At 42.3% G+C, this 21,619-nt stretch overlaps 1 protein-coding gene across 1 annotated transcript in view; it reads left to right on the top strand.

Moving 5' to 3' along the window:
- MMEL1 (membrane metalloendopeptidase like 1) overlaps positions 1-18,344 on the top strand; it is a 56,695-nt gene extending 38,351 nt beyond the window's left edge. The window contains exons 15-23 of the mRNA XM_044671226.1: positions 558-641; positions 1,962-2,065; positions 5,302-5,360; positions 7,834-7,953; positions 10,304-10,437; positions 11,473-11,538; positions 12,748-12,843; positions 14,533-14,609; positions 18,245-18,344. Coding sequence (XP_044527161.1) covers positions 558-641; positions 1,962-2,065; positions 5,302-5,360; positions 7,834-7,953; positions 10,304-10,437; positions 11,473-11,538; positions 12,748-12,843; positions 14,533-14,609; positions 18,245-18,344 — 840 coding nt within the window. The remainder of the gene's footprint in view (positions 1-557; positions 642-1,961; positions 2,066-5,301; positions 5,361-7,833; positions 7,954-10,303; positions 10,438-11,472; positions 11,539-12,747; positions 12,844-14,532; positions 14,610-18,244) is intronic.
- The last annotated feature ends 3,275 nt before the right edge of the window (positions 18,345-21,619 follow it).

Genomic DNA, 21,619 nt, shown 5'->3' with positions numbered 1-21,619 from the left:
CCAGGTTGGGACCTAGGGAGGTTAACCATCCACACAACCTTTCAGGGGTTCCCTGCCTGGGCAAACTGTTAGAAGGGGAAAACTGACAAGCTTAGTCAACCAAGCCTGTCAGGGAGGAGAGGCATAGCTTTCTACCAACAACAATTTTACAGATGCCTGTGAGAGGAAAGTGAGCTTTCTCTCTCACCAAATCCAACCAGTTTAGGCCTGGGCACATAATCTACCTCCATGTATACCGGCTATCCTCTAAGATACTCAGATATCTACATAACAGTACTTAAAGCCAAGAAGACCTGGGTTCAAATCCCAGTTCTGAAAACTATTAGCTCTGTGACCATGGCTTATCAAAAACAAAAAAGAGATGCAATCTGCATTAGTAGAGAGAGTTCCTACACAAGGAGTCCCTCCATTTTCCTTCCCACATTCACATAAATAGAAAATGAAATTATGGCTCAGAAAGTGGGAAATGATTTGCAGTGATTTGAACTCCGGTCCTGTTTGTCCATATTCAGAATACTTTCTATCTAAGACTTTGCTATCTTCTTTCTCCACTGTAGGCTAAAGCCATCAAAGAGCAGATTGGCTACCCAGACTACATTTTAGAAGAGGAAAATGGAAGACTTGATGAGGAATATAACCAGGTGAGCCCACGACTCTCCTATGGATCATTCACTGATTTCACTTTCTGAAATGATGCTAATGAGGATGGCAAAGAAACAATATGAGTGCCTTTTGTGATAGATTAACTAAACAATGTGGTGAAGAGATATGATGGAATGCTATCGTTGTCTTAGAAGAGGTCACCATATGTGGAACAAGGATCAATCCTTTTAATAAAAACATGATCAAATGTTCCTCAAGTAAAAGCAATTCCCAAAGGGGTGAGAAAAAAGGAATTCACAAGAAAATAAGAGTTCAGGTTAGAATTAACTGCCCATTCTCCTGCCAGGATCCTTGAGCCCATGGCAATGGTACCAATGAGTTTATAAATAGGGAGAGTGAAATAAGCAGATCCAGGAGAACACTACACAGTAACAGCCACATTGTACAATGATCAACTGTGAAAGACTTGGCTACTTTCAGCAATACAATGATATGGGACAATTCCAAAAGACTTAGGGCAAAAAACACTATCTACCTCCAGAGAAAGAATTATTGGAGTTGGAAATGCAAATCAAAGCATACCATTTATCACCTAAGTTTATTTGTGTTTTTCTGTTTTGCATTTTTGGTTTTATATGAGTATTCTTTTACAACAATGACGAATACGGAAATATGTTTTGCATGATCAAACATGTTTAACCCAGATCAAATTGCTTACCATTCCCAGAAGGGGAGTGGGAAAGGTAGGAGGGAGACCATTTGGATTTTGGGAAATGTTGAAAATTATTACATTTAATTGGAAGAATAAAATATTTTTTAAAAGAAGAAATTATAGAGATTCAGAGAAGCCTTGGAAGAATGGTCTGAACTGATGGGGACTGGAGTCAACAGAATCAAGACAAAAAGATCTAAAATGATATGGGAAAGGAAATGGAAATCACAAGAAAAGAAAATGGAATTCTGGATAGATAGGGACCAATCTTAGCACCAAAAAATAGAGAATGAAATCTGAGTTCTACATGTCAGCAGAAAGGATGGGGAAAGATGGGGGTGAATCTAAAAGGGATTGAGATACTTCAGATACTATGAGGTAAGCTCATCGGATGGGATGTTTTCATTTTCTCTTGTCATAAGGGAGACTTGAGTTCCAAAGAGCAGCCTCATTCCCTAAACAACTGATAAAAAAAAACAAAAGTATTCACAAATTTTTTATTTATTTCTTTATTTAATAAATGATGCAGCAGGATATCTCAGGGAATAACTTTTCAGTTCAATCTTACTAATTCCCTTAAAAAATAAAAAATAAACCTTTTTTCCTTGAACTAATTATGTTATATATTAACATTTATTTTTCTTAGTTGAATTTCACAAAGGACAGGTTCTTTGAGAATACATTGGAGAACCTGAAGTCCAATGCACAGAAAGGTCTGAAGAAACTGAGGGAGAAGGCGGACAAGGATATGTGAGTACAGTGACAGCTGGAAGTAAGGGTCCTCTTAGGCATATTTCATTAATAATAACAACAACTAGCATTTATATAGTACTGGAAGGTCTGCAAAATGTTTGGTAGATATTATTTCTTTTGATCATCCCAATGGAGGCAGGTATTATTATTATCTTCATTTTACAGATGAGGAAATTGAGGTCCAGAGACATTAAGGGACTTGCTCAGGGTCACACAGCTAGTAAATTTGAACCCAAGTCTTCTTGACTCCAGATCCAGCACTTTTATCCACTGTGCCACCTGGCTATCTATACTCTCTGATTTACCACCTTTAACATCAAGCGTGTTTTTTTAAGTATATACCTAGATGAAAATCATTCCTGAAGGTATTATACCTTTTTTTCCTGCCTTCTTACACAGAATTGAACTTCTTTTCTTGATTATGCAAAGTTATCACGACAAGAGGCAATGAATGCATTATGGTGGAAAGACCCTTGGATGCATAGTCTGAGAATCTGGGTTCAAATCCTACTCTGCTGATTTTGATGTGTGTGACCTTGAGCAACCAGGGTTGAACCACCCTCCCTTCTCTGTGACTGGAATGTGTTTGCAAAAATCTCAGCATTTTAAGGAACTTTATCTCTGCCCATTTAAATGTTTTTCGTATAATTATTGATAGCTAAAATGTCTTCATCTGAAAACTGCTTATTCATATCCTTTGACCATTCATCACTTAGGGACTTGTATTTTTTAGAAATTTTAGTTAGTTCTTTATATATTTGAGAAATGAAACCTTTATCAGAGAAATCTGTAATAAAATTTTTTTCCCAGTTTATTGCTTCCCTTCTAATCTTGGTTGCATTGGTTTTGTTTGTACAAAACCTTTTTAACTTAATATAGTCAGAATTGTTCATTGTACTGTTCTCTCTCTCTCTTGTTTGGTCATAAATTCTTCCCTTTTCCATAGATCTGATGGGTAAACTATTCTATGTTCCCCTAATTTACTTATAGTATCACCCTTTATGTCTAAATCATATACCCATTTTGACCTTATCTTGGCATAGGGTATGAGATATTGGTTTATACCCTTATTATTTTCAGATAATAATATCTGCCATATTATTTTCTTGTTTGAAAAAAAAATCTTTAGGTTGTATCTAAATCTACATGGCAGAGATACTAGAGGGGTTTGCCATTTCCTTCTCCAACTCATTTAAAGATAGGGAAACTGAGGCAAACAGGGTGAAGTGACTTGCCATGGGTCACACAGAAGTAAGGGTCCGAGGCCATCACTTCTCTCTGGCTTCAGTTTCCCTGTCTGTAAAATGAGTAACTAGGGGCAGCTGGGTAGCTCAGTGGATTGAGAGCCAGGCCTAGAGACGGGAGGTCCTAGATTCAAATCTGGCCTCAGACACTTCCCAGCTGTGTGACCCTGGGCAAGTCACTTGACCCCCATTGCCCACCCTTACCACTCTTCCACCTATAAGTCAATACACAGAAGTTAAGGGTTTAAAAAAAAAAGTAAAATGAGTAACTAGTGAAAATCATGACTTAGAGAAAGAGTGCTATCCTGGAATGCAATCTGAGTTTGAGTTCTAGTTCTGCTACTTACTCACTGTGTGACCTTGGAAAAGTCCATGTGATTTCTGTGAGCCTCAGTTTCTTCAGATGTAAAATGGGTGACTTTTGTGATACTTTCCATCTGTTGAAAATCAAAAAAGTTGCAGGCAAAGATGAAATCCCTTCTACACTGGGATCCTGCAGGTGCAATCTGGGCATGGGGGGTATCCAGCTAGAATACACAGACCCAGATGAGAGAAGACAAGACAGCACTGGGAAAAGGTAACTCAGCTTTAGTGTGGAACAAATAGGACCACACATGGACAATTGAAGGAACCTTCAGAAGCTATCTTGGCCAACCCCTATATTTTACAGTGGAGGAAGCCAAGGCTCAGGAAGGGGTCACAGCTTCATATAAATAGCAAAGCTGGGACCTGAACCCTGGTCCTCCCACATTCTTTTCACTGAACTAGGCTGTCCCTTTGAGACGCTCTTCGTATTATTAATATTATAATCCAGGTATGGATTTGGAGTCTGAGGACCTGTATTCAAATCCTGACTATGCCATCGATTGCCTTTGTGATCTTAGACAAACCTTTCTGGGTCCGTTCCCTCTTCTGAAAAGTTAGAAAGTTGAATTAGATGGTCTCTGAGGTCCCTTCCAGGCCCAGTTCCTGTGACCTGGCTTCAAACTTTCTCAGCTGCTTATTACCTGTATGACCTTGGGCAAAGACTTAGCCTCTCTCAGCCTCACGATCTCACCTGGCATGGTGGACAGAGTACTGATCCTGGAGTCAGGAGGACATGAGTTCAAATCTAGCCTTAGACCCTTGTTACTAGTTGTGGGACATTGGGCAAGTGGACAAAGTGGGACTTTGTCGTTCCTCTGCCTTAGAAGGAAGAATAAAAAGATGCAATAGTACAGCCCTTGGAATTGAAAGGAAAAACAAAATGACTCAGGCTGCCTGAGATGAGACATTTTCCAGGACCCATCCAAAATAATAACACTAATATTCAAAATAATTGGTTCGCCTATCTAGATCTTTCTTATTTATTTTTCTTAAATCCTTATTCTCGCTCAGTATAAATTCTAAGTCAGATGAGTGACAAGGGCTAGGCAATGGAAGTTAAGTGACTTGCCCAAGGTCACACAGCTAGGAAGTGTCTGAGGCCAGATTTGAACCCAGGATTCTAAGCCTGGCACTCTATTCACTAAGCCACCTAGCTATCCTATCCTGATCTCTCTCTCTTTCTTTTTTTTTGTTTAAAATCCTTACCTTCCATCTTAAAATCAATACTGTGTGTTGGTTCTAAGGCAGAAGAATGATAAGGGCTAGGCAATGGGGGTTAAGTGACTTGCCCAGGGTCACACAGCTAGGAAGTGTCTGAGGTCAAATTGAAACCCAGGACATCCCATCTCTGGGCCTGGCTCTCAATCCACCGAGCCACCCAGCTGCCCACCCTGATTTCTTTTAACCCCAAACAACAACTCTGCGATCTGAGTAATATTAACATCATTACCCCCATTTTATAGAAGAGAAGAGAGAAAGGGGAGTATTTAAGTGATTTGCCAAAGGGCACACAGCCTATCCCTGATGCCAGGCCAGACCACCTCTGCATAAGACAGATTTTAGCCCTCTGAAGAAGGCGAACAGACCCCAAACCTAATCACTGGTTGCTGTGTTCCTTTTCAGCTGGATCATTGGGGCTGCCGTGGTCAATGCCTTTTACTCTCCAAATCGAAACCAGATTGGTAGGTGATATAGACCCTCCCTTCCTCCTCTCTGCTGAAGTCTTTGCCTCTCCTTCTGACCCTTCCTCATTTGTTGGCCAACCCATCCTGAGACTCAGAAGGAAGTAGAGTCATTGGTTTCTAGATCCAGAAGCAAAAAGGGCCTCAAAGGACATTTAATCCAACTTCTGCTTCATATACAAAGAAATTGAGGACCATGAATCTTTCATTTAAGACTGGAAGGAGCCTCAGAAGCCATCTCTCTAGTCCAGCCTCCAGCCCACACCTTTTCCTCCTGGGGCAGCTAGGAGGTGCAGTGGATACAGGAAGAGCCAAGTTCAAATCCAGCTCAGACACTGACTAGCTGTATGGGCAAGTGTATGACCCCGGGCAAGCCATAAACCCATTTTCCTCATCTTCCCCATCTGTAAAATGAGCTAGAAAAAGAAATGGCAAAGCACTTCCGTATCTTTGCCAAGAAAACCCCAAATGAGATCGCAGAGAGTTGAACACGACTGAGAAATGACTGAAAAGTGACAAGCTTTCCTCCCATCTTTTTTTTTAGACCCTTAACTTCCATCTTAGAATCAGTACAGTGTATCAGTTCCAAGGCTAAAGAGTGGTAAGGGCTAGGTAATGGGGTTCAAGTGACTTGCCCAGGGTCACAGAGCTAGGAAGTACCTGAGGTCACATTTGAACTCAGGACCTGAATGGGTCTGGCTCTCAATCCACTGAGCCACCCAGCTACCCCTCTTTTCTCCCATCTTACAGCTCACAGAAAATCACAGAATTTGAGAGCGAAATCAGACTTCAGCATCTATCTGGTCCAAACCCATACACAAATGGAATCCCCATTATACCATTTCTAACAAGAGATTGTCCAGACTCATTAAAAACCTTCCAGGATAGGTCACCCATCCTTTCCCAAGGTAGCTCATTCTACTTTGGAGCAGCTCTGATAGTTAAGAGATTTCGTTTATTTTTTTTTCTAACATTCAACCCAAGAAAAATGAGGCTGAGAAAAGGAAAGTAATTCACCTAAGGTCATCCAAGGAGCCAGGGGCATACTCAGGATTCGAATCCAGATCCTTTTGCTCCAAATCCAGCATTTTCTACTGCTCCTCTATGTTGCCTTAACCCCAAAAGGGCTCAAATGGGGGCAAGAGGCCAATTTGACAAATGAGGGGAAAAGATGTATATCAGTGGTTCCCAAACGTTTTTGGCCTACCGCCCCCTTTCCAGAAAAAATATCACTTAGCTCCCCCTGTCACATACTATCACCACCACTTTACAGTTATTCACTGCCCCCAAATGCACCTGTGGCCATCACCGCTTCCCTAGATCACTGCAGCACCCACCAGGGGGCAGTGGCACCCATTTTGGGAATCACTGATGTATATGAAAGCATGGATTAGGAGTTTCCCTCACAGATGTTCTGCCCCCAAAAAATGGTGGAAAGTCTACTGGACTTGACCCTTGGATGGGATAAAGGAAGGCTGATCAGAGGAGTTAACCTTTACATTCTCTTCGACAACTGCTGACACCCTTTCCAGCTCAAAATCTGAGCTGAGCCTGAGCTCTCTGAACCCTGTATTTAGAAATTTTGTACCTTTAGGCTCCATCTCCCAGAATTCTTTCCTAATCCCAAAATTCCATTTCCCTCTTCGTTTACCTGTGTCTTTACATTATTATTTACGTTACTGTTTATATATTTCTGTAATCTCCTCCCTCACTCTCTCTTCCACGTGGGTGGCTTGGCTGAGCTCCCTCTTGACTCTAGCCTTTTAGTTTCCCTTTTGCTTCAAGTTAAATTTAATAAATCTTATTAAATATAATACTTGGAGTATTCGGACATTAATTATTAATCTCACAATCCTGAGTGGACCCATCATTCTGGGCCCTTTGAGGATTCTATTATCTTCCGTGACAGAGTTGATGACCAATTTCTCACCCCTGCAACTTGGGTGGTTAATTAAATCTGTTCAATCTAGCCTCTCCTCTGTGGTGCCATGGTCATTGAACATCTGGGAGTCAAGAAGACGTAGGTTTGTGTGTTCACCAACTCCTCTAGAGTCTCAGTTCTTTTCATCTATGAAATGGGCATAATCGTTTGTCCTCGTACTTGTTTGTACATAGTTGCTTTCCTGTTGTCTCTTCCATTTGACTGTGAGCTCCTGGATGGTGGGGGCTGCTTTTGCCTTTCTTTTTGTATCCTCTGTGCCCTAACATAGTGAGTGGCACACAATAGGTACTTAATAAATGCTCATTTACTAATAACATTTTTGACCCTACAATAGGGCTCAGTGTCATATAGTGGAAAAAGTCTTGTCTTTGGAGTCAGAAGACCTGGATTCAAATTCAGCCGCTGACACTTACTAGCTGTATGTCCTTAGAAAATTCATTTCCACTTCCTGGGTCTCTCTTTCCTCATTTGCAAAAAACTGAACTAAAATGGCATCTGAGGCCAATGAGTGAGCCCTTGTTTCTTCTGCAGTGTTTCCTGCTGGGATCTTACAGCCTCCCTTCTTCAGCAAACAGCAGCTGCAGGCCTTGAACTTTGGGGGGATTGGGATGGTGATTGGCCATGAGATCACCCATGGGTTCGATGATAATGGTGAGTAGGATCCTCTTCCACTCCTGCCCCCCGATTTCTCTCACACACACCCACAAGGGCCCAGTCCCTGTGGGTAAAGGCCAATAAATAACATTCTAAGCTTCAGTGCTGAGGATCTAGGCTGTGGAGAGAGAGGAAACTAGGGGAGACAGACATGGTCACACCATAGTGTCTGGCCTGAAATACCACCCAGCCTGGTTGAGGATATGGGAAACTCCTATGTGCAAAGCCCAAGAAACGTCCCAAGAGCTGGGGCTCGTTGTGTGGTGCCAGGAGCCAAAGGGCGGTATAAAGGGAATCAGGAGAGAATTTGGTTTGAATTTCTACTGTGTATTAGCCATTTGATGTTGGGCAAGTCACACAGAACCTGAAGGGCCCTCCAAAACCCCCAATGCCCATCCCACCTAAACAAAAGGCCCCTCTCCAACATATCTGACAATTGATCACTAACCTTTGCTTGAAGACTGGCACCAAGGGACAACCCACTACCTAATGAGAGAGCCCATCCCATTTGTGGACAACAGCCCGTCTGGGCTTGTTTTCTCATCTGTAAAAGGAGAGGTTTGGACCAGGCATTCTCTAAGGCCCCTACAAGCTCTAGGTCCAAGAACCTATAAGCAGCAAGCATGAATCTGTCCAGCTTCCCAAGGGGACTACTTGGAAGGTAAATGGTCATTTGGAAGTAAAGGTCCTAGCCTATATCGCCACAAAATCAGACTCATGATCCAACAAGCATTTATTAATCAAATTAATTAATTATTAATCATAATCAATCAATAGTGGATAGAGAAAGATTGGAACCAGGAAGACCTGAGTTCAAGTCCTATCTTGGCCACATGTGGGCTACGTGAGCCTAAAGAGCAAGTCCTTTAACTTTTTTTTTTAACCTCTTGCCTTCCATCTTAGTATCAGTTCTAAGACAGAAGAGCAGTAAGGGCTAGGCAATCAGGGTTAAGTGACTTGCTCAGGGTCACACATTTGGAAGTATCTGAGGCCAGATTTGAACCCATGTTCTCTTGACTGGCACTCAATCCTTTGTGCTACCTAGCTGCCCCAAGTCCTTTAACTTTTCACACACACACCCAGGCAACTCTCAGTTGTAGAGTAGATGCCTGTGTGTATTGGTAGACTATACTTTTGCTCCATATCAATAAAATTACAAGTTCAGTCTCCCAAAAAATTGCCAGACACTGCGGGGCACAAAGATGAAAATGAAACAGTTCTTCACGTTGGGGAGCTTATAACTGATAAATATTTATGAAGCTCCTACTATGTGCCAGGCATTGTACGAAATGCTGGAGAAACAAATATGAAAAGGGGCTTACAATTTAAGGGGAGGGTTGGTTCCACACATACACACACACAAGCTGAAAAAAGGAGAAGGGAGGAAAAGGGAGCCAGGAAAGGTACCCTCTACAAGGGTATAATGGAAAAGTCAAAGGATTCCCAAGGTAGTACAGCCAGGTGAGAAATATGGAGATATCCATGGCTCTACTCTCTAACTGGTCTCAGTACAAAGCTAATTAAATACAAATCATGAAGAAGAGAGCATGTTAAAAGGGAAAGAAGCTAGAGGTTCTATTAGACAGAGGTGAAAAGGGAGGGCCTTCCAGACAGAAGGTACAGCCTGGGCAAAGACACTGAGGTGGGAGATTGAATCTTAAATTTAGGGAGTAACTGATTAGCCAGTTTAGTTAAGACAGCATGCAACTCTAGTAGATGTGACTATGCAGTCATAAGAAGTGATTGTACTACAGATTTCTAACTGGTAGACGTCCTCCGGTGAGCTGGCTACATCTAGACCCGACATACATTTTTGGCTTTTGGTAAGAGGCCAGTCGGTACTTACAAATGTTCATCATGGGTGTTGGGGTCATGATATTAGAATCATGCATCTCATTTGCCAAGAAGAGTGAAACAGAATCAGCATCCATTGCCGTCCTCTTCTAGAATGTTTGGTGCCCTTACAGACTCTCAGATGACCCAGAGTCATAATCACCTTCCAGCAGCAGCTTCTTTTATTTTCTGTTCACTGTTGATGATGTTAAACAGCAGTGAACAGAAGGGCAGCTAAAGAGCTAGACCTGGTGACAGGAGGTCCCGGGTTCAAATTTGTCCTCAGACACTTCCTAGTTGTGTGACCCTGAGCAAGTCACTTAACCTCCATTGCCTAGCCCTTAGCACTCTTCTGCTTTGAAACCAATACATAGTATTAACTCTAAGATGAAAGATAAGGGTTTGAAAAAATGGCAATGGGCAGAAATGGAATAGGATTTGTGTTTTAGAAATGTGTCGGCATGCCTGTCCTTCCCTGGGTCGTTGTCCTGTCCTTCCTTCTTCTCCCACCCAGGGAGGAACTTTGACAAAGATGGAAATATGTTGGACTGGTGGAGTAACTTCTCATCCCAGCAGTTCAAGGAACATTCAAAGTGCATGGTGTACCAGTATGGCAACTTCACATGGGACCTGGCCGGAGGCCAGCAAGTGAGTGAGCATGACCCTGGGCAAGTTTAGCCACCACCTTGCTAGCCAGGATATCGAGCCCCCGCAGGAGTCTGGAGAAATAAAGAGCCTGGGGGTGAAGGGAGTGGGAAGGGACTGGCCATCTGCACCATCCAATTAATCAACCAGCCATCAAGAAATTTTAAAGCACCTACTATGTTCTAGGAACTATGTTAGGTCCCCTGCCTTCAAGAAACTTACATTCTAGCAGGGGAGATAGCACAATGGATACAGGGGTAAATAAGATAAATAAAAGGAGATACAAGGTAGCTCCAAAGGGAAATTCAATTTAGAACTGGCTGACTCAGTGCCTGCTACATGCCAGATTCTAAAGATACAAAGAATAAAATGGAAAATAACCCCTGCCCTCAAGAAGTTTACATTCTAACAGGGGAGATAGCATGAGGGATACAGGTGTAAATAAGATAAATAAAAGGAGAGACAAGGTAGCTCCAAAGGGGAATTCAATTTAGAACTGACTGATTCAGTGCCTGCTGCATGCCGGGCTTTAAAGATATAAAGAATAAAATGGAAAATGGCTCCTGCCCTCAAGAAGCTTACATTCTAACAGGGGAGATAGCATGAGGGATACAGGTGTAAATAAGATAAATAAAAAGAGATACAAGGTAGTTCTAAAGGGGAATTCAATTCAAGAACTGATTGACTCAGTGCCTGCTGCATGCCAGGCTTTAAAGATATAAAGAATAAAATGGGAAGTAGCCCCTGCTCTCAATGAGCTACTCCATGTAAAAATAGATAAAGTACAGATACTTTGAGGAAAGAAAGGGCATGTGTCAAAAAGGACTACCCATGGGAGGTAGAGACTGAGCTGGACCTTGAAGGCAGCTGGGAATTATAAGAGCGAGAGGGAAGGAGGGAAAGCATTCTAGGCATCAAGGACAGCTAGGGCAAAGGAGGCAGACTTCGCAGAACAGTAGGCAGGTCAGTATAGGACAGTGCTGAAGGGGAGTGGTTTGAGTTCCTATGGTCCTGTTTTCCCTTTCTTATAATCCACAGGTGAGTGGAGTTAGCACACTAGGAGAAAACATTGCAGATAATGGAGGGATACGGCAAGCTTATAAGGTAAATTTTTATTTATTCATTAATTCCTTCATTCAGCATTAAATGAATATTAACTATGAATTCCTTCCTTCTGCACTTGAGTGCCTACTGTATGCACTTCCTTGTTCAGCACTTATTGAGTGCCTGTTATATCCATTCTTTCATTTATCATTTATTGAGTGCCTATTATATTCATTCTTTCATTTATCACTTATTGAGTGCCTGTTATATGTATTCCTTTATCATCTGTTGAGTGCCTACTGTATGCATCCTTTCATTCAGCACTTATTGAGTGCCTAGTGTATGCATTCCTTCCTTTTGTACTTATTGAAAGCCTACTATATATAATGCAGGGGCACTGTGCCAGACTATATGATAAAATTACTTCCTGGTTGTTCAAAAAACTGGAGGAGAGAAAGAAGGATCTTAGGATTTAGAACAGGAATGAATCTTAGTCTAACCCTCTCATTTTACAGATTGGGAAACTGAGGCATGGTGAGGTAAAATAATATGTTCAAGGATCAGAGTCATAACTCATATATGAGTCCTCTGTCCCTAAACTCTAAACTCAGGATTCATTCCCTTAGGGAACAAGGCATTTGTAAGATCAGAACTCAAGAGCCAGAAAGGATCTTAGAAGTTATCTAGTCCAACTCCCTCCCCCATTTAGCAGGTGAGTAAACTGAGGTCCAGGAGAGTCAAAATCCATGAATAATCCAGACTGCTTTTGCTGTTTACTGGAGCTTGCCCTTTACCTGTGGAGAGTCTCCATTTATAAGGTTTGGCCTATGGTGCCCCAAAACTGGAAATCCAAACAGAGTTACCCAGGGCTAACTCATAGACCAGCATTTGGTTAAAGCATGGAGCCTGAAGTCAAGAAGTCCTGATTTCAAATCCAGCCTCAGACATTTATTAACTGTGTGATCTTGGGCAAGGCACTTAACCTCTATCCACCTCAGTTTCCTCAACTATAAGATGGAATTAAGAACAGCCCCTATCTCACAGCATTGTTGTGAGTATCAAATGAGATGATTGTTGTAAAGTGCCTGGCATATAATGGGTATATGTATATACATATACCTAAATGAACTCTATAAACGGTGGTGATTATTATTGTGCCCATGCCAGGTTGGGTTGACTTGGGTTAACCCTACTAGTAAAAAAAGTCTTGGCAGGTCAGGCTCCCACACATGCTGGATAACACAGACCTCATCTGTCTATCCTGTACAGGCTTACCTAAAGTGGATAGAAGAAGAAGGGAGAGAGCCCAAACTGCCCGGACTGAATCTTACCCACGAACAGCTTTTCTTCATCAACTTTGCCCAGGTGGGATCTTCAGACCCGTCAACTGGATTAGCCTACTTTGATCTTGCCCATCCCTAGGTCAAAGGGACTAAAGTTGTCTTGATTTTAGGTAACTCACACACAGACTGAACCATACCTAGGGTAGGGTGACTGGGGCTTTGCCCCAGAGGGCTGAACTACATAGGGCTCTGTCTCTACAACATTTCTCCTATGGTGTTGCAACAACTGAGCTTAGCACCTCATTAGCAATAAAAAATGTGTTGAAAGAAGAAACTAACAGATGGTGAGCTTCCTTCTCAGCACCCCACATGAGCTCTTCTGTGGAATGCCCCTCCTTCCTTGGCTTTCTCCCCAACAGAGGCTCAGCAGTGCCCTGTGTTCTCCATTCCCCCACCTCAGGTGAATTTTCCCAGATCCCAAGATTCCTAGTTATAGCTCTTCCCATGGACCTTCACAGAATGTCCCTTCACCCAAGGAAAGTCATATCCCCTCCTCTCTTCAATCAACAGTCATTAAATGGACAATACTATTGTTGAGGCTCTACTGAAATGAAAACAATTCTTAATATGAAGCTCTAGAGATTTAGGGGTAGAAAGGACTTAGAGGTCTCTCATTTTATAGATGTGTACACTGAGGGCCAGAGAGGCAAAGCGACTGAGGTAGGATTTGAACTCAGGTCCTCTAAATGCAGCTGGGTGATACCATAGTACATAGAGTGCTAAGCCTGGAGACTCAACTTTCTGAGTTCAAATTTGGCCTTAGATACTTACCAGCTGTGTGACCCTGGGCAAGTCCCTTAACTCTGTTGGCCTCAGTTTCCTCATCTATAAAATGAGCCCGAGAAGAAAATGGCAAACCACCCTAGTTTCTTTGCCAAGAAAATCCCAAATGGGCTCAGGAAAGTCAGATATGACTGAACAACAGAATCCCTAAATGCATGGCAACATTTGCATAGGGATTTTAGCTTCCCTGCCCCCTAGTTCCTGTCATCTTCATAGCAATCCTGCCTTGAAGGCAGAGTAGTATTCTTTTAGCCCACTTGACAGATGAGAACATCAAGGTCCAGAGAAGGACAATGACTTAGCATGAGGTCACTCAGCTAGTGAGTCAAAGCATCACATCATTTAAGAGTTGGCACAGACCTTAGCAGTCGTCTCATCCAACTTATCCCCAAAAGGAATCTCCATTTGTATACTATACCCAACAAGGGATGGATCAATCTCTGATTAAAGACCTCCAGAGAGGGGGAGACCCCCACCCTCTTGGGGCAGCCCCTTCCCAATAGGGACAGCTTTGGTGTGGGGAGTCTTTCCTCTCCAAAGCAGATAGCAGACTCCCCTCCCCACATCCAACCTTCCTGGAGCTAAAGATGCCCCATTCTTCGAGCAGCCATCCCGTGGCACGGAATTAAGTGGTTTCCTTATCTTTCCACTCTTCCCTTCGATGGCGTCTCTCTACCCTCCACCCTCCTACACGGCCCCTATTCTACATACATGCTCAGTGGCTGAATTAGTGAGGTCTGATGACAGGGAGCAGAGGAGGATGGGAAGAGGACGCTTTGCAGGGTGGGAAGCATTGGTGGGGATCGGCTCGTTCTTGGAACCTTCAGCCTTGGACCGAATTCTAGGTTGGCCTTTTGTCTTCGGCCACAGGGATGTGTGGACAGCTGCCCGGGATTCTATGATAATGCAGATGCTCTTTTTTACACAGGTTTGGTGCGGGGCCTACAGACCGGAGTATGCCTCTCAGTCCATAAAGACAGATGTCCACAGTCCCCTGAAATACAGGCAAGCAGAGCCATCTGTACTCATCTGCTAAGGCCAAGGAAGCCAAATCTCTGAATGTCCCCAAGATGCTGGGACTTTTCCACTCCAAAGAAACCCCACTTAGAAACTGGCCTCTTTCAGGGGCAGCTGAGTGGCCCAGTAGATGGAGAGTCAGGACTAGAGAAGGGAGGTCCTAGGTTCAAATTTGACCACAGACACTTCCAAGCTGTGTGACCCTGGGCAAGTCACTTAACCCCTATTGCCCAGCTCTTATCACTCTTCTCCCTTGGAACCAAAACACAGTATTTATTCCAAGATACAAGTTAGGGTTTTTTAAAAAAAGAAAGAAAGAAGCAAACAAACTGGCCTTTCCTTTCTCATGAACCAGCTGATTTTAAATGGGGTATCCTTGAGTATTTGGGAAGAGTGTTCTTTATTACCCTCTCCTAACTGGAATAGGGGAGTGACATGGGTGCATGGTAGAAGGAGTTTGGGGGGCAGCACCCAAACCCTAAATTCATGCAGTGGATAGAGAGCCAGGCTTAGACTCAGGAGGACCTGGATTCAAATCTGACCTCAGATACTTCCTAACTGTGCGATCCTGGGCAAATCACTAAACTCCATTTTCCTGGCCCTTCTTCTTCAGTTTTTAGAGTTGTTACCAAGACGGTTTTTTTTAAAAAACAAAAAAATAATCCTTTATCAAAGTAGATCCAGAACATTCAAGTTGCCCAAAATTTAATGCTACTTTACACATCGAGCTTCTTTAAAAAAAGAAAGAAAGAAAGAAAGAAAGAAAGAAAGAAAGAAAGAAAGAAAGAAAGAAAGAAAGAAAAAAGGAGATCAGAAAGCAGGGGGATTCACTTGCCAGGCCAGACAATACAGCTGTGGGCCAGGGCACTGAATTTGGAGTCTTACATATTTAAAGGACATTTCTCAGACCTAGAGATGGGAGGTCCTGGGTTCAGATCTAATCTCAGACACTTCCCAGCTGTGTGACCTTGGGCAAGTCACTTGACCCCCATTGCCTAGCCCTAACCATTCTTCTGCCTTGGAACCAATACACCAGCATTGATTCTAAGATGGAACGGAAGGGTTTAAAAATAAATTAAAATAAAGGGCATTTCTTTTAGAGAGAAATAACAACACTTGTAGCCCCTTCGGTGACCTAAATACAATAGGGCTCAAGAACAGGCTAACAAGAATAATTAAAAGGGGAAGCCTCCAGATGCCCTAACCCTAGCTGAAGTTTGTGGCACATAACCTGAGTATGAACATTTCTAGTTAGGCCTCCACTTAGCAGGGAGGCATCAGCCTCACCTTGTATGCTGTTGAAATGTGTGCAGAATGCCATCCCGTCCCTCATGGCATCGCTTCCCACTTCCTCCATGAAGCCTTCCGCCCTAGATCCAGGTTCACAGTCTTGGTTTAATGAGGGAAGGCAGGGGATTTGTCTTCATCTACGTGAGTATATTTCTTCCAGAGAAAAATTGGTGTGCCCTGTCCTATCCTGCCACCAGTGTTCCCAAGAGACGTCCCACTGCAGTGGGGCCCCAGGCTCTAGACCAGGAGGCCTCCAAGGGTCCAGGGATATATTGCAGAGGGCCTGTGACTTGGAGGGGGAAAACTACGTCTTCATGTTCACTCACTTTTCATTTCCTCTGTAACACTTTCTCTACATTTTATGTTTTTAAAAAGATAATGCTGAGCAAGGCTCCACCAGCTTGCCAGAGAGGTCCATGACACCCAAAGGAGGAAGAATTCCTGCTCTAAACCTTGCCTTCACCCCAATCCAAGATCTCACACCCAGCTAGGAGAGCTTAGCTAAAAGGGTAAACCAGTTACCGACAATGGTTACCGTTCTGAGATGCACCTAACCCAAAGTGGGAATGGAAGAGGGAATTTCAGGCTCCCCACAGAGCTCACAAAATACACGAGGGCGAAGAAAGATCTTCAGATTTAATTGTCAGCCCTATTTGGTGTATAGCATTGGAGGGATCTTAGAGGCCTTTCAAGACTAGCCCCTTCTGGGGGCAGCTGGGTAGCTCAGTGGATTGAGAGCCAGGCCTAGAGATGGGAGGTCCTGGGTTCAAATCTGACCTCAAACACTTCCTAGTTATATGACCCTGGGCAAGTCACTTGACCCCCATTGCCCACCCTTACTGCTCTTCTGCCTTGGAACCAATACATAGTATTGACTCCAAGATGGAAGGTAAGAGTTTAAAAAAATAAAATAAAATAAAATAAAAAAAGACTAGCCCCTTCCATTATGCATGGAGACAGCAAGGCGTCCAAAGGACAGGCACAGAGTTAGTATCAAAACTGGTATGAGGACCCATGATAGCAATGGTGACAGGGGCAGGAATTGGACATTTGGGTTCATTAGCATCAACTCCCAAGTGAGGAAACTCCTTTTACCAGTCTAAGTCAGCACTGTCTCTACAATTTATAATCTTACAGACTTACCAAAAGACTGAATGGTTATGAAGTTATATGTCAGGGGAAGGACTTGAATTCATTCCTTCCTTGCTTCCAGTCCTCTCCCTGCTTGGCCACAGAGTCACCATTCTTTCTATTATGATAATGGCAAAATAGCCAACATTTGCATAGCTATGAATTTCATCATACTTAGAGTATACATTACATATTATCCATATGTGATATTGACATGTGGTATAAAATATATCATATATAATTGTCATATATTTAGGTAATATATTATCACATGTATTGTATAATATAATATATCACTGATATATTATATCATCTATAACATATAACTGATATATTGTATCATCTATCTATAATATATATTATATCATCTATAAACACATCAATGTGTTTATAATACACAGAATGAATTGTTTATATAGTATAATAATTATATATACAATGCATATATAATATCACATCATATTCCAATCATTAATAATTATTAATAGAATGAGTATTATTGATTATTAATATTGCTGCTATTATATGTTGTATATATAATCAATATATAATCTATTCAAAATACATTTTTATTTTAACTGTAATATGTATAATTATATAGTATATAATATACATATTATATAACATGTATAATATATGTACGTGTATTATATAATATAATGTATTCTAGATGAGTGCATTATACATTCACATGTATACATTATAAATGTATGTTAAATATTGTAAATGTATAATTCCTACAAATTCGTTATGCCTCAGTTTTCTCATTTACAAAATGAGGATAATAGCACTTCACAAAGCTCGTTGTGTCCTACCTCATAAGGTCATTGTAAGAATCAAGGGAGATAATGTCTGTAAAGTATTTTCTAAACCTTTAAAACCTAGCAAAATGCTACTCATGTTATTATATAGTCTTCACAGTATGCCACTGTGAGGTAGGTGCTATTGTTTTTCCCATTTTACAGAGGGGGAAAACTGAGACTGAGAAGTGACTGGCCCAGGGCCACACAGCCAGTGTCTGAGACAGGATTTCAACTCAGTCGGGTCTTCCTGACTCCAACCAGGGTTCTTGTCCACTCTCGATCCCTGGTTTCTGACATCTCTTTAAGTCTCATTCCTGAGATGCTAGAGTCATAAGTGTCTGGGAAAGGAGACATCTCCGTAGCTACATTTTCATCCCTCTTCCTACTTGTATCCTTCAGGGTGATAGGGTCTTTGCAGAACTTTGAAGCCTTCTCTACAGCCTTCCATTGCTCCAACGGAACAGTTATGCACCCTAAGAAGAAATGCAGAGTGTGGTAACCGAAGACCGAGTCCAAATCCTGTGCTTGCAACCCACAGTTAGTCCCAAGCGGTTCATGAGGCCAGCTTTGGTGGATGGGCTCCTCCTTTGGGCCAGCTATGTGTCCAGTGCTCCCTCCCCTTCTGTCCCAGCCCAGGGCAGTCCATGCCTGCCACGACTATTGTCTCCACCTAGAGGCAGATATGAGAATGGAAATACCAGACCTCCAACTCTTGTGAGCCTAAGCCTGGAGAGCTTCTTTTGGGGGGGAAAATGACTGTTTCAAATGACATCTCGACTGTTATTAAACCACTGAATTCTTTTAAAATATATATGTATGTTTTTCAGCCAGGACCATTCATTACAAGAGGTCCAGAGCCTGAATGGATGAGGACCCAGTTGAAGTGTTTCATTAAATGTAATCCAACCACACACACACATTGTAGCTGCTACTGTATTACCTCTTCCTGGCTTGCCCAACCAGTTTGCTTTTCGGAGTAGAGATTCGTAATCCTGTGTCTATTTTCCCAAGCACCTGGTGTGTGTTAAATGTCTGAGCATTTCAGACTCAAGCAAAATAAATCTACCTGAAGCCCACTTTGCCTTGGGAAGGCTCGTTATTTGTATCGTTAGGGTTCAAATGAGGATGGGGAATAATCGCTCCTGGAAGGGAACCCAAATGATTGAATGAATGAATAAATGAATATGAATGAATGAATGAATGAATGAATGAAATGGGGGGAAAGTATTTATTAGGCACTAATATTCAACAAGCATTAATTCTCAGGAAATAAAGACTAGAGTGAAGCATAGTCCCCAAGTCAAGTAGTTTGCATTCTCACGTTAGAGACTATACAAATGGGAGAGCAGTGGCCATGGAAAAGAGTTCTGGTCTGGGGAGTCACAGCAATGATAAGTGGAACCATAGGGCAGTTGATTGACCCATGATTTCCAGGTAGTGTTGAATACTATTCTGGGGCAAGAAATGGAAGGTTTAGATAGTAGAGAGGGAGAGTATATGTAAAGGTAGAACCAAGGGGCAGGTGGGCGACTAAATGGCTTGAGAAGCAGGCCTAGGGAAGGGAAGTCCTGGGTTCAAATCTGACCTCAGACTCTTTTTAGCTGTGTGACCCTGGCCAAGTCACTTAACCCTCATTGCCTAGCCCCTACTGCTCTTCTGACGTGGAACCAATATACAGTATTGATTCTAAGATGGAAGGTAAGGAATTAAAAAACTAAAAGCACAACTGAAAGACCTAAATGGGCTCTGGTTTCCTGTGGCTGGAGAGAATATATGGTCTCAGGGCAGCTAGAGATGGCAGGGTTAGGTGAATCTGGACCCAGTCACCTATTAGGACAACTGAGCCCCAGGAAGGAACTCCAAAGATGAATGGATTAACTCCTCCAGGGAGAAGAAGGGCAGTCAGATGATATAGTGGATAAAGTTCTAGTCTTGACCTAAGGTCAAATCTGGCCTCTGACACCCTGGGCAGGTCATTTTAACTTGCCTCAGTTTCATTGTCTGTAAAATAAGTTGTAGAAGGAAATGGCAAACCACTCCAGTATCTATGCCAAGAACATCCCAAATTGGGGGGGGGGTCACAAAGAATTGGAAACAATTGAACAATAAGGGAGGTAAAGTCCAGGTTCAGAGGGCGACTGTTCTAAGACAGAGAGGAGATGCAGTGAAATGACAGCTGGCCTAATGGACTCTTGTTTCCTGCAGTTTGCTGGTGGATAGTGGTACCCTATTTTTATTTAAATGATTATAAAAAGAAATGTTCACACCTGGGGCAAAAGGACACATAGCAGGGCATAGAGGGAGGTCAATCTAGATCACCATCTGTCAGCTTCCTATTTTAACTGTCCTTGCTAACCAAATGCTAAAATCTTTTTTTCTACATTAATAAAAAAAAAAACATTAAATGTAACACCCTGGGGCAAAAAAAAACTAGTTGCCCTACCCTACTTAAACCTTGTCTCTCCCAAAGCTCTTGTTATTCCAAGATCCTTCCCCCTTTCCACAATAGTCCAGTGAGTCCACGCATGGTCAACTGTGGTCACGTCAGTATCTTGCCATAGCAAAGCAAAGTGAAACACTTGCCTTCTGTCTTAGTGTCATACTAAGTCTAGGTTCCAAGGCAGAAGAGTGGTAAGGGTAGGCAATGGGAGTTCAGTGACTTGCCCAAGCTCACACAGCTAGGAAGGGTCTAAGGTCAGATTTGAACCCAGTACATTCCCATCTCTAGGCCTGGCTCTCAATCTACAGAGCTACCCAGCTACTTTTGGAGATCATTCTGGGATGTAATTCTGTGGTCTGATTCATATGTGTCCAGAAGACAAAAGTAGGCACAAATGATCTGAAATGATCAAAATGAGAGACTGCAGCACACAGGGGCAGCCTTGAAGTCAGGAAGACCAGGACTCTGGTTGTATGACCCTAAAGAAGTCACATAAACTCTCAGTGTCTTCAGCACTTCTAAGAGAGAAAAAATGGCAAGCTTGAATTAGCAAAGGGAGTTTGGGCACTGGGAGTTCCCCACGCAGGTGTAGACTAATAACTCAATAACCTACATTTATAACCTTCAAGCCTGCAAAGTTTACTCATGTTAATTCAGTTGTGCCCCAGCACAGCTCTTGAGAGGGAGAAGCAACAAGCATCATTATCCCCATTTTACAGGTCAAGAAACTGACTCCAAGAAGGTGGGACCCAAAGGGATGTCAGAGCCTCCCTCATTTCTCAAACAATAAGATGAAGGTGAGAGGAGGGAAGTCATTTGTCCAGGGTCAGAAAGAGAGGAAGTGACAGAGACAATCTTCTCTGTCCTACTAACTCAGCCCACTACACTCACAGCCATATGGGCTGCCTCAGAGAACCAGCAACCTGGCTAGTGACCAGGGCTGGTTGCAGAGTCCAAAGGTCTTGAGTTCGAATCCAGACTCATCGCTGTGCCACCTGTGAAAATTGGAGTCTTTGTGGGTCTCAGTTTGTTCCTCTGTAAAACGAGAGCGTGAGATCTGATCGGAGGTTCTTAACTTGGAGTCTGTGCCCTTACCTAGCATTTCAATAACTGGATGTATGTCAACATAGTAATTTACCTTTATAATCTTAATTCGTTTGGGATGTTTAAAATAATAATTAAGTTATAGAATTGTGAAATCATATGATCATAAAAATAAAAAAAACATTTATTATGCTAAAGATTACCAACGGAATGATTCTGTTATAATCATATTATATCATAAAAAAATAATTCTGAGAAGAGACTCACAGACATTTCTAGAATTGCCAGTA

Source organism: Gracilinanus agilis, chromosome 3 (assembly GCF_016433145.1).
Source record: "Gracilinanus agilis isolate LMUSP501 chromosome 3, AgileGrace, whole genome shotgun sequence".
Classification (NCBI taxonomy): domain Eukaryota; kingdom Metazoa; phylum Chordata; class Mammalia; order Didelphimorphia; family Didelphidae; genus Gracilinanus; species Gracilinanus agilis.
The sequence above is the reverse complement of the archived record's forward strand: the minus strand, read 5'-3'. Positions and strand labels throughout refer to the sequence as shown.